Source organism: Anomaloglossus baeobatrachus, chromosome 5, assembly GCF_048569485.1.
Source record: "Anomaloglossus baeobatrachus isolate aAnoBae1 chromosome 5, aAnoBae1.hap1, whole genome shotgun sequence".
In the NCBI taxonomy this organism is placed as follows: domain Eukaryota; kingdom Metazoa; phylum Chordata; class Amphibia; order Anura; family Aromobatidae; genus Anomaloglossus; species Anomaloglossus baeobatrachus.
In genome coordinates, this window is record NC_134357.1 from 263,705,765 (window position 1) to 263,719,327 (window position 13,563).

The window sequence follows — 13,563 nt, forward strand, 5'->3', positions numbered from 1 at the left end:
TTCAATAAAACAAATAAAAAAAATGCCTTGTACCTGCACATGGTTTTTTGTGCCTCACATGGACTAACTATATCACAGGCAAATCACAGGTGGTTCTTGTATGCGGTTTATGGCCCAACACGGATCCACAGGCACAATGTAAAAACCAAGCCTTAATCTGCACCTGTAAAATTCACTAATGTCCGCCTTCTCAATATATGATTGAACGAATACTATTAAAATTATCTGCTTTGTGTGTGATTTGGTCCCATTTTGGTTAATGTATATTAATGACAATTCCATTATATTGCTTTTTATTTTTTAACATTCTTCAAAAGAACATATAAAGAAGCCATAAAAAAAACAATGTACGAAAACAGTTAACAAAACGACAACTTTCAATCAGACAAAAAAAAAACAAAAAACATTTTATCATCCGCACTATTGTTTTATATCTGTTAGAAATTGATTAAAAATCTTTTTTTTTTGTTCAAATAATTTAATATAAACTAGCTAATGTACCAAATGTTAACATTAATGTGCCGCACAAACTCGCCTCGCATGATCTCAACACAAGAAAGTTAGAACTTTTTATGTGACCTTTAAAAGCGGCTTGTTTCTTTCTTGTGAATTTTGACATGTCTATTAAAATGACTCTTACTTCCGAAGCTTTTCCCACATCTGGTGCAGGTATAAGGCCTTTCTCCTGTGTGAATGCGGTTGTGAGTGGTTAAGTTTGATTTTTTAGTAAAACATTTTCCACATTGGAAGCAAACGTAGGGTCGTTCTCCCGTGTGTATCCGCTGATGAGTGATAAGGGTCGAGTTATGCGCAAAACGGTTCCCACAGACAGAACACGCATACGGTCTCTCTCCTGTGTGGATTCTCTGGTGAGTCACAAGATGAGTGTAATACACAAAGCTTTTCCCACAATATGAACATTCAAAAGGTAAGTCTGAATTACTAATCCGGTGGTGGGTAAAAAGACTTGAAGGTTCTGAAAAACATTTTCCGTACTTGTATAATGGGTATTGTTCTACTGGAATTTTTTCTGACTTAATTCGCTTAGAATTGAAAAATAACTGGTTGCTGTATTCACCATAATCATGAGTCTTGCCATTGTGTATACTTATGTATTCGATAAAATCTGCACCATTAATATCCTGAGGAGAGGTATAATCAGATTGTGCATTGCTAGAGGGGATTGTAAGACTTTCTTCTTCCCAGAAGACTGGTTCCTCCTTAATATGAATGGCTGGATATTGTTGTGTATGATTTTTGGGTGTGTAAAAGTTGGAATTTGTGAAGTTTCTGCCATCATATGAGATTGGTTCCTCCTTAATACGAGGAGCGGGATATTGTTGTCTAGGATCTGTGAGTGTATAAACGGTAGTACGGTTTCCTCCATCACACGTATCTGCTTCTTCCTCAATAAGAATAGAAGGGTATTGATGACTATCATCTGCAGTTACATAACTGTCTGTATCTGTGATTTTTCCGTCACATGAGACTGGTTCCTCCTCAATATGAATAGACGCATAAAGTTGTGTACGAGCTGTAGGCGTAATGAACTCAAGGTCTGTGATACTACCATGAGAGACTATTGCTTCCCTAAATCGTGGAGATAGGTACTGTTGTCTTTGATCAGTCTGTGTATAAATCTCAGCATCTGTGTTATCTCCTTCATCACAAGAGACTGGTTCCTCCTTAATACGGGTCAATGGAAATGGTTGGATACATTCGGTAGGTTTATAGGGGCTGTGGTCTGTGAGGTTTTCTCCATGACATGAGTTTGTTTCTTCCTCAATATCAGTGGATGGACATTGTGGATAGGACAGTCGACTGGTAGATGTACATTGTGTATTTCTATTTATTTCTAATACAATATTTTCTTCACTCCTTGATTCTTCATATTTAGTTTTTTCTAAAGTCCCCTTCTTGCATTTTTTAATAAGCGGTAAGTGTCCGGCTTCCAACTCCTTGCCAGTATTACTGCCATGACCGGTTCTTCTATTCGGTGAACTAGCAGCTATGTAAGGTATTCCCGCTATTTGTCTGTTGATGGATCCATCTGATAAACAAAGTAAAATTTCATTAGAACTCAATTAGATCAATAGACATCGACATTTCAGTTTTTAAAAAAATTAATTGCAGGTGTAAGACATGATAAAATAGAAGGTCAAAATGAGTGAAAGTACTGGGATGCTGGTCATATAGTCGATGGGAGGTATGTGTTGCAGAAGCGGTTATCCTCTGTAATGTAAGCCCGGGAGTAAGCTCCAGTACAGGTAGTGCTGGCAGAATATTAGGGAATTAGAGGGCCGGGTTTTACGAGCAGCCGGAGAGACGGGCTGGTCTGGCTGCTCACATATCTCCACCTCTGCATGTGGTTCTGGATATAAAATGATACCAGTAGTCTCATATGCGGTCTGTGCCTGAAGGTTGCTAGAGCTTAACAGAGTGGATTTCTGTGTATGAAACAGAACTGTTTAGCCCGAGCGGGCGAGCCCGCAGTGACAAGGACTTATTGTTTGGGTTTTTTTTGTTTTGTACCTTTGTGGCCGAAAAGGCTTGCTTTATGTTTCCTCTGGAACGGTTTATGGGACTTCTAAATAAACCAGCCGGAATATTCAAATGAAACAGTTCCTATTATTGCCTCAAAACGCAGCAAAGTGAGTAGCATGGTTACAACGTTACAAAATTTATAGAAGGACTTCCATAAAAATATTCTATAGTCCTTTAGCAATATGTATGTTGAACAGTGTGGCTGTGAATATATAGTTACCAGTCTCCATCTTCTCCTGTTCCTGGTGCCGTTCAGTCCTCTTTTGCACCACATGACCACTAATAGCTAGCTCTCACAGAATATTTGTGTGGACTAGAAGGTGCTTTCTCAGTAGAAGTCTATGAGCGTTTCGGTGTGAGTCTCATAAGCTCAGGGCCGGATTATAGGCGGGGCAGGCAGGGCTTCAGCCCCGGGTTCCCCACCAAAAGAGCTTCTAAGGGGGCCCCCACCACCAGGGCCATACTTGCCACTAGGCACCTGTCAGCATTTTTTTTTTCCTCTTCACACCCTCTCCCCTCCGTAAAGACAGTCTAATAAATCAGCTGTGTTTTCGGGTGGGGGGGGGGGGGGGGGCGCACCGCTATTTATTTGTATCTGCGTCTTTAAGACGCAAAAACAAACTGCCGGCACAGGACGCTGATTGACCCTGGAAGTACCAGCGCTTGCACTTCCGGGGTCAGAGGTGTGCCAGTGACCTCCCTGTTATGTGCTGCACCGTCATGGGCGTACCCAGCAGGGGCACGGTGTAGTGGGCCGCTGTATCTGCTGTGCCAAGCACACTAGCAGGAGCAGGAGGCAGCGCGCTGCGCTGTGTGGGCTCTGCTGTGTGCCCGGCATGTACACAGTGCAGAGGAGCGCAGCAGAGCCGGTAAAGATGACCGCAGCTTCCTCCTTCAGTTCCTATTCAAATGTATTTGCGTCTTTCAGACGTAAATACATTTAAACAGCGCGCCGGGACTGGGCCCCGCCCCCGACATGCAGCAACGTGATGAAATCAGCACCTTGCTGATGCTGACGTCATCACAGTGCTTCAGGCGCGCGCCACACGGGACATCAGGAAGCGAGCGCTCCATGAAGGAGCTGAAGAGACAGGTTAAATTAATGGGGATGAGTGGGGAGGGGCTGAGGACACATAACGGGGATCATTTGTGAAGGAACACAGGTCTGTGACAGGCAGAGGAGGAGCACTGTATTCCGGGGGGGGGGGGGGGCAGGAGTGTGTAGTGATGGGGCAGTGTAAGTTGTGTGTGTAGGGGGTGATGAGGGTTGCATTGCATTGTGTGTGGGGGGAGCGGTAATGGAGGGTGCATTGTATTGTGTGTGTGGGGGAGGGGTAATGGCGGGTGCATTGTATTGTGTGTGGGGGGAGGGGTTATGGAGGGTGCATTGTATTGTGTGTGGGGGGAGGGGTAATGGGGTGCATTGTATTGTGTGTGGGTGGGGGAAGGGTAATGGGGGGTGTATTGTGTATGGGGGGAAGGGTAATGGGGGTGCATTGTATTGTGTGTGGGAGGAGGGGTAATAGGGTGTGCATTGTATTGTGTGTGGGGGGAGGGGTTATGGAGGGTGCATTGTGTGTGGGGGGGAAGGGTAATGGGGGGTGCATTGTATTGTGTGTGGGTGGGGGAAGGGTATTGTGTGGGGGGGAGGGTAATGGGGGGTGTATTGTGTATGGGGGGAAGGGTAATGGGGGTGCATTGTATTGTGTGTGGGGGGAGGGGTAATGGGGGGTGCATTGTATTGTGTGTGGGGGGAGGGGTAATGGGGGGTGCATTGTATTGTGTGTGGGGGGAGGGGTAATGGGGGATGCATTGTAGTGTGTGTGTGTGGGGAGGGGTAATAGGGGGTGCATTGTAGTGTGTGTGGGGGGGGATGCGTAATGGGGGGTGCATTGTAATGTGTGTGTGTGTGTATGGAGTAATGGGGGGTGCATTGTATTTGTGTGTGTGTCAGAGCTGTGTGTGTGTGTGTGTGTGTGTGTGTGTGTGTGTGTGTAAGAAGCAGTACTGTGTGTGTGTGTGTGTGTGTGTGTGTGTGTGTGTGTGTGTATATATATATATATATGAATTAAAGCAGTCTGTGCGGCCCCCTCCTAGAACTATATGGGTCCCCCAGAGCGCTATGTCACCCATCCCAGTAATGAGTACACCACCAGAGCTGTATGCCACTCCAGTAACGTCTATGCCCCCTGCCCCTCCTGTAATATATATATTGTAGCCCCCAGCCCCTCCTGTGATGTATATACAGCAGTGCTGTCAGTGTGCAGTCATGTCTGTTAGTGACAGCCATCGTGAAACACAGCCACATGTCCTGAAGGAGCTGGACGGAAACAAGCGGGAGAGGTGAGTGAGGCTGCTGGCGACTTCCCCATATTAATACCTGTAAGGGCTCATGCACACGTAACTGCTGAATATTCTGCAGCGATTTGACAGCACATGTGCGCGTCAAATCGCTGCGGAAACACTGCATAATGGAAGCAGTTTTTCTGTACAAAAAAAGCCGATTCCATGCGCTCTGGCTGCTGTCCCCACCATAGACAGAGTGGGAGCTGCATCCATAGCGCACGGTATAATTGACATGCTCATTTTATGAATGCACAGATTTGGGTCAACATTTTAACATCCAAATCGCTGCGTTCAAAAAAGCAATGTGCGCACGTATCATGCACAATCTTCATAGACTGTGCAGGGGACGCAGGACGCATGCAGTTACACTGCAGTGCAATACGCAGCGTAAATGCATGGAATTACGCAACGTGCGCACGAGCCCTAATGCGTCTGTGTCTGCATGTATGTCAGTGTATATGACTGTGCATATAATTGTTTATATGTATTTTTCTGAATTTGTCTTCAGATATGTATATGTACGTATGCCTGTATGTGCATGTGCGTGTCTGTGTGTGGATGGAGTCCACTGAAACTCTTTCACCCGGAGGCCACAAAAACCTGGAGCCGGCCCTGGCTGCCTTAACATTGGGATCAATAAAAAATGTGAGTAAAGTGCGCTTTACACGCTACACTATATATGTAACGATGTGTCGGCGAGGTCACGTCGTAAGTGACGCACATCCGGCATCGTTAGTGATATTGTAGTGTGTGACAGCTACGTGCGACCCTAATTGTGCGTTAAAACGTTGATTACACGCACGTCATTCAATGTCTAAAAATTGAACGTCCGGTTGTTCATTGTTCCCGAGGCAGCACACATCGCTGTGTGTGACACCCTGGGAACGATGAACAGCAGCTTACCTGCGTCCCGCCGGCAATGCGGAAGGAAGGAGGTGGGCGGGATGTTTACGTCCTGCTCATCTACGCCCCTCCGTTTCTATTAGCCAGCCGCTGTGTGACGTCACTGTGACGCTGAACATCCCTCCCACTTCAGGAAGAGGATGTTCGCCGCCCACAGCGAGGTCGTTTGGAAGATAAGTACGTGTGACAGGGGTTAATCGTCTGTGCGACACGGGCAACAAATTGCCCGTTCTGCACATACGATGGGGACATGTGCGATCGCATACGAGATCGCATATGTAATTAAAATGTGTAAAGCGGCCTTAACTCTAATTTCTGTGTATAAGTGACTACTGTGAGTGATCCTGGACTGTGCCTGTATTGTACTGTGTGTATACGTGACTGCTGTGAGTGATCCTGGACTGTGTCTGTATTGTACTGTGTGTATAAGTGACGGCTGTGAGTGATCCAGGACTGTGTCTGTATTGTACTGTGTATAAGTGACGGCTGTGAGTGATCCTGGACTGTGTCTGTATTGTACTGTGTGTATAAGTGACGGCTGTGAGTGATCCTGGACTGTGTCTGCATTGTACTGTGTGTATAAGTGACGGCTGTGAGTGATCCTGGACTGTATCTGCATTGTACTGTGTGTATAAGTGACGGCTGTGAGTGATCCTGGACTGTGTCTGTATTGTACTGTGTGTATAAGTGACTGCTGTGAGTGATCCTGGACTGTGTCTGTATTGTACTGTGTGTATAAGTGACGGCTGTGAGTGATCCTGGACTGTGTCTGCATTGTACTGTGTGTATAAGTGACTGCTATGAGTGATCCTAGACTGTGTCTGTATTGTACTGTGTGTATATGTGACGGCTGTGTGTGATCCTGGACTGTGTCTGTATTGTACTGTGTGTATAAGTGACTGCTGTGAGTGATCCTGGACTGTGTCTGTATTGTACTGTGTGTAAAAGTGATAGCTGTGAGTGATCCTGGACTGTGTCTGTATTGTACTGTGTGTATATAAGTGACGGCTGTGAGTGATCCTGGACTGTATCTGTATTGTACTGTGTGTATAAGTGACGGCTGTGAGTGATCCTGGACTGTATCTGCATTGTACTGTGTGTATAAGTGACGGCTGTGAGTGATCCTGGACTGTGTCTGTATTGCACTGTGTGTATAAGTGACAGCTGTGAGTGATTCTGGACTGTGTCTGTATTGTACTGTGTGTATAAGTGACAGCTGTGAGTGATCCTGGACTGTGTCTGTATTGTACTGTGTGTATAAGTGACGGCTGTGAGTGATCCTGGACTGTGTCTGTATTGTACTGTGTGTATAAGTGACTGCTGTGAGTGATCCTGGACTGTGTCTGTATTGTACTGTGTGTATAAGTGACGGCTGTGAGTGATCCTGGACTGTATCTGCATTGTACTGTGTGTATAAGTGACGGCTGTGAGTGATCCTGGACAGTGTCTGTATTGCACTGTGTGTATAAGTGACAGCTGTGAGTGATCCTGGACTGTATCTGTATTGTACTGTGTGTATAAGTGACGGCTGTGAGTGATCCTGGACTGTGTCTGTATTGTACTGTGTGTATAAGTGACGGCTGTGAGTGATCCTGGACTGTGTCTGTATTGTACTGTGTGTATAAGTGACGGCTGTGAGTGATCCTGGACTGTGTCTGTATTGTACTGTGTGTATAAGTGACTGCTGTGAGTGATCCTGGACTGTATCTGTATTGCACTGTGTGTATAAGTGACGGCTGTGAGTGATCCTGGACTGTATCTGTATTGTACTGTGTGTATAAGTGACAGCTGTGAGTGATCCAGGACTGTGTCTGTATTGTACTGTGTATAAGTGACGGCTGTGAGTGATCCTGGACTGTATCTGTATTGTACTGTGTGTATAAGTGACGGCTGTGAGTGATCCTGGACTGTGTCTGTATTGTACTGTGTATAAGTGACGGCTGTGAGTGATCCTGGACTGTGTCTGTATTGTACTGTGTGTATAAGTGACGGCTGTGAGTGATCCTGGACTGTGTCTGCATTGTACTGTGTGTATAAGTGACGGCTGTGAGTGATCCTGGACTGTGTCTGTATTGTACTGTGTGTATAAGTGACTGCTGTGAGTGATCCTGGACTGTGTCTGTATTGTACTGTGTGTATAAGTGACGGCTGTGAGTGATCCTGGACTGTGTCTGCATTGTACTGTGTGTATAAGTGACTGCTATGAGTGATCCTAGACTGTGTCTGTATTGTACTGTGTGTATATGTGACGGCTGTGTGTGATCCTGGACTGTGTCTGTATTGTACTGTGTGTATAAGTGACTGCTGTGAGTGATCCTGGACTGTGTCTGTATTGTACTGTGTGTATAAGTGACGGCTGTGAGTGATCCTGGACTGTGTCTGTATTGTACTGTGTGTATAAGTGACAGCTGTGAGTGATCCTGGACTGTGTCTGTATTGTACTGTGTGTATAAGTGACGGCTGTGAGTGATCCTGGACTGTGTCTGTATTGTACTGTGTGTATAAGTGACGGCTGTGAGTGATCCTGGACTGTGTCTGTATTGTACTGTGTGTATAAGTGACTGCTGTGAGTGATCCTGGACTGTGTCTGTATTGTACTGTGTGTATAAGTGACGGCTGTGAGTGATCCTGGACTGTATCTGCATTGTACTGTGTGTATAAGTGACGGCTGTGAGTGATCCTGGACAGTGTCTGTATTGCACTGTGTGTATAAGTGACAGCTGTGAGTGATCCTGGACTGTATCTGTATTGTACTGTGTGTATAAGTGACAGCTGTGAGTGATCCTGGACTGTGTCTGTATTGTACTGTGTGTATAAGTGACGGCTGTGAGTGATCCTGGACTGTGTCTGTATTGTACTGTGTGTATAAGTGACGGCTGTGAGTGATCCTGGACTGTGTCTGTATTGTACTGTGTGTATAAGTGACTGCTGTGAGTGATCCTGGACTGTATCTGTATTGCACTGTGTGTATAAGTGACGGCTGTGAGTGATCCTGGACTGTATCTGTATTGTACTGTCTGTATAAGTGACAGCTGTGAGTGATCCTGGACTGTATCTGTATTGTACTGTATGTATAAGTGACTGCTGTGAGTGATCCTGGACTGTATCTGTATTGTACTGTCTGTATAAGTGACAGCTGTGAGTGATCCTGGACTGTATCTGTATTGTACTGTGTGTATAAGTGACAGCTGTGAGTGATCCTGGACTGTGTCTGTATTGTACTGTGTGTATAAGTGACGGCTGTGAGTGATCCTGGACTGTGTCTGTATTGTACTGTGTGTAAAAGTGACGGCTGTGAGTGATCCTGGACTGTATCTGTATTGCACTATGTGTATAAGTGACGGCTGTGAGTGATCCTGGACTGTGTCTGTATTGTACTGTGTGTAAAAGTGATAGCTGTGAGTGATCCTGGACTGTGTCTGTATTGTACTGTGTGTATATAAGTGACGGCTGTGAGTGATCCTGGACTGTGCCTGTATTGTACTGTGTGTATAAGTGACGGCTGTGAGTGATCCTGGACTGTGTCTGTATTGTACTGTGTGTATAAGTGACGGCTGTGAGTGATCCTGGACTGTATCTGCATTGTACTGTGTGTATAAGTGACGGCTGTGAGTGATCCTGGACTGTGTCTGTATTGTACTGTGTGTAAAAGTGATAGCTGTGAGTGATCCTGGACTGTGTCTGTATTGTACTGTGTGTATATAAGTGACGGCTGTGAGTGATCCTGGACTGTGTCTGTATTGTACTGTGTGTAAAAGTGACGGCTGTGAGTGATCCTGGACTGTATCTGTATTGCACTGTGTGTATAAGTGACGGCTGTGAGTGATCCTGGACTGTGTCTGTATTGTACTGTGTGTAAAAGTGATAGCTGTGAGTGATCCTGGACTGTGTCTGTATTGTACTGTGTGTATATAAGTGACGGCTGTGAGTGATCCTGGACTGTGTCTGTATTGTACTGTGTGTATAAGTGACGGTTGTGAGTGATCCTGGACTGTATCTGTATTGCACTGTGTGTATAAGTGACGGCTGTGAGTGATCCTGGACTGTGTCTGTATTGTACTGTGTGTAAAAGTGATAGCTGTGAGTGATCCTGGACTGTGTCTGTATTGTACTGTGTGTATATAAGTGACGGCTGTGAGTGATCCTGGACTGTATCTGTATTGTACTGTGTGTATAAGTGACGGCTGTGAGTGATCCTGGACTGTGTCTGTATTGTACTGTGTGTATAAGTGACGGCTGTGAGTGATCCTGGACTGTGTCTGTATTGTACTGTGTGTATAAGTGACAGCTGTGAGTGATCCTGGACTGTGTCTGTATTGTACTGTGTGTATAAGTGACGGCTGTGAGTGATCCTGGACTGTGTCTGTATTGCACTGTGTGTAAAAGTGACGGCTGTGAGTGATCCTGGACTGTATCTGTATTGCACTGTGTGTATAAGTGACGGCTGTGAGTGATCCTGGACTGTGTCTGTATTGTACTGTGTGTAAAGAAGGGAATTTTGTTTACTTACCGTAAATTCCTTTTCTTCTAGCTCTAATTGGGAGACCCAGACAATTGGGTGTATAGGCTATGCCTCCGGAGGCAGCACAAAGTATTACACTCAAAAGTGTTAAGCCCCTCCCCTTCTGCCTATACACTCCCCGTGCTCCCACGGGCTGCTCAGTTTTGGTGCAAAAGCAAGAAGGAGGAAAAAGAATTATAAACTGGTTTAAAGTAACATCGATCCGAAGGAATATCGGAGAACTGAAACCATTCAACATGAATGACATGTGTACACAAAAAAACAGGGGCGGGTGCTGGGTCTCCCAATTAGAGCTAGAAGAAAAGGAATTTACGGTAAGTAAACAAAATTCCCTTCTTCTTTGTCGCTCTATTGGGAGACCCAGACAATTGGGATGTCCAAAAGCAATCCCTGGGTGGGTAAAATAATACCTCGTAAGAGAGCCGTAAAACGGCCTTTTCCTACAGGTGCGCAATCGCCGCCTGAAGGACTCGTCTACCTAGGCTGGCATCCGCCGAAGCATAGGTATGCAACTGATAGTGTTTCGTGAAAGTTTGCAGGCTCGACCAGGTAGCCGCCTGACACACCTGCTGAGCCGTATCCTGGTGTCTCAAAGCCCAGGACGCACCCACGGCTCTGGTAGAATGGACCTTCAGCCCTGAGGGAACCGGAAGCCCAGCCGAACGGTGGACTTCGAGAATTGGCTCCTTGATCCACCGAGCCAAGGTTGATTTGGAAGCCGGTGACCCTTTACGCTGGCCAGCGACAAGGACAAAGAGTGCATCCGAGCGGCGCAGGGGCGCCGTACGAGAAATGTAGAGTCTGAGTGCTCTCACCAGATCTAACAAGTGCAAATCCTGTTCACATTGGTGAACTGGATGAGGACAAAAAGAAGGCAAGGAGATATCCTGATTGAGATGAAAGGGGGATACCACCTTAGAGAGAAAGTCCGGAACCGGACGCAGAACCACCTTGTCCTGGTGAACAACCAGGAAAGGGGCTCTGCATGACAGCGCTGCTAGCTCGGACACTCTCCGAAGTGAAGTGACTGCTACTAGAAAAAAACCCTTTCTGCGAAAGGCGTGAGAGAGAGAAATATCTCTCATTGTCTCGAATGGTGATTTCTGAAGAACCAGCAGCACCCTGTTCAGAATCCAGGGTTCTAACGTCAGCTTGTAAGAAGGAACGATGTGACAAACCCCCTGCAGGAACGTGCGTACCTGTGGAAGTCTGGCTAGGCGCTTCTGGAAAAAACACAGAGAGCGCTGAGACTTGTCCCTTAAGGGAGCTGAGCGACAAACCCTTTTCCAGTCCAGATTGAAGGAAGGACAGAAAAAATGGGCAAGGCAAAGTGCTAGGGAGAAGAACCCTGAGCAGAGCACCACGACAGGAAAATTTTCCACGTCCTGTGGTAGATCTTGGCGGACGTTGGTTTCCTAGCCTGTCTCATAGTGGCAATGACGTCTTGAGATAATCCTGAAGACGCTAGGATCCAGGACTCAATGGCCACACAGTCAGGTTGAGGGCCACAGAATTGAGATGGAAAAAACGGCCCTTGAGATAACAAATCTGGTCGGTCTGGTAGTGCCCACGGTTGGCCGACCGTGAGAAGCCACAGATCCGGGTACCACGACCTCCTCGGCCAGTCTGGAGCGACGAGGATGACGCGGCGGCAGTCGGTCCTGATCTTGCGTAACACACTGGGCAACAGTGCCAGCGGAGGAACACATAAGGGAGCTGAAACTGCGACCAATCCTGAACTAAGGCGTCTGCCGCCAGAGCTCTGGGATCTTGAGACCGTGCCATGAACGTCGGTACCTTGTGATTGTGCCGGGACGCCATGAAGTCGACGTCCGGCACCCCCCAGCGGCAACAGATCTCCTGAAACACGCCCGGGTGAAGGGACCATTCCCCTGTGTCCATGCCCTGGCGACTGAGATAATCCGCTTCCCAGTTTTCCACGCCTGGAATGTGAACTGCAGAGATGGTGGAGGCCGTGGCTTCCACCCACATCAAAATCCGCCGGACTTCCTGGGAGGCTTGCCGACTGCGTGTGCCGCCTTGGTGGTTGATGTATGCCACCACTGTGGAATTGTCTGACTGAATTCTGATCTGCTTGCCTTCCAGCCACTGCTGGAAAGCTTTCAGGGCAAGATACACTGCTCTGATCTCCAGAACATTGATCTGAAGCGAGAACTCTTGCTGGGTCCACGTACCCTGAGCCCTGTGGTGGAGAAAAACCGCTCCCCACCCTGACAGACTCGCGTCCGTCGTGACTACTTCCCAGGATGAGGGTAGGAAAGATTTCCCCTTCGCTAATGAAGTGGGAATAAGCCACCACCGAAGGGAAGCTTTGGTCGTCTGAGAGAGGGAGACGGTCCTGACGAGGGACGTCGGCTTCCTGTCCCATTTGCATAGGATGTCCCATTGAAGGGGACGCAGGTGAAATTGCGCGAAAGGGACTGCCTCCATTGCTGTCACCATCTTCCCCAGGAAGTGCGTGAGGCGCCTCCCGGGATGTGACTGGCCTTGAAGGAGAGATTGTACCCCTTTCCGTAGTGACTGCTGTTTGATCAGCGGAAGCTTCACTATCGCTGAGAGTATGAAACTTCGTGCCAAGATATGTCAGCGATTGGGCCGGTGTCAGATTTGACTTTGGAGAATTGCTGATCCACCCGAAACCCTGGAGAGTTTCCAGGGTAGCGTCAAGGCTGCGTTGGCATGCCTCTATAGAGGGTGCCTTGATCAGCAGATCGTCCAAATACTGGATCACCGAGTGACCCAGGGAGTGTAGAAGCGCTACTACAGTAGCCATAACCTTGGTAAAAACCCGTGGGGCTGTTGCCAGGCCGAACGGCAGTGCCACGAATTGCAGGTATTCGTGTCCTATGGCGAAGCGCAAGAAGCGCTGGTGCTCTGGAGCAATCGGTACATGGGGATAAGCATTTTTGATATCGATTGATGCAAGGAAATCTCCTTGGGACATTGAGGCGATGACGGAGCGGAGGGATTCCATCCGGAACCGCCTGGTTTTTACCCGTCTGTTTGGACGTGACTTAGACCGCCATGCATCAGAGCTCCTTTGTCTTTCTGAGACCTTGTGGACGAGGAGAATTGGGACCTGCCCGCGCCCCGAGAGGAGCGAAACCTCGACTGCCCTCTCCTCTGTTGGGATATGTTTGGTTGGGACTGGGGTAAGTATGTATCCTTTCCCTTGGATTGTTTGATGACTTCATCCAGACGCTCGCCAAACAACCTGTCGCCACAAA

General features: G+C 47.3%; 1 protein-coding gene across 2 annotated transcripts in view; it reads right to left on the bottom strand.

Annotated features, from left to right (window-relative positions):
• Positions 1–309: 309 nt before the first annotated feature.
• The window catches only part of LOC142311197 (uncharacterized), a 48,249-nt gene continuing 34,995 nt past the window's right edge, over positions 310–13,563 (bottom strand). For both annotated transcript variants that reach the window (XM_075349390.1, XM_075349391.1), the window contains exon 5: positions 310–2,050. In XM_075349390.1, the coding sequence (XP_075205505.1) occupies positions 582–2,050 (1,469 nt within the window). In that variant the 3' untranslated portion in view covers positions 310–581. The remainder of the gene's footprint in view (positions 2,051–13,563) is intronic.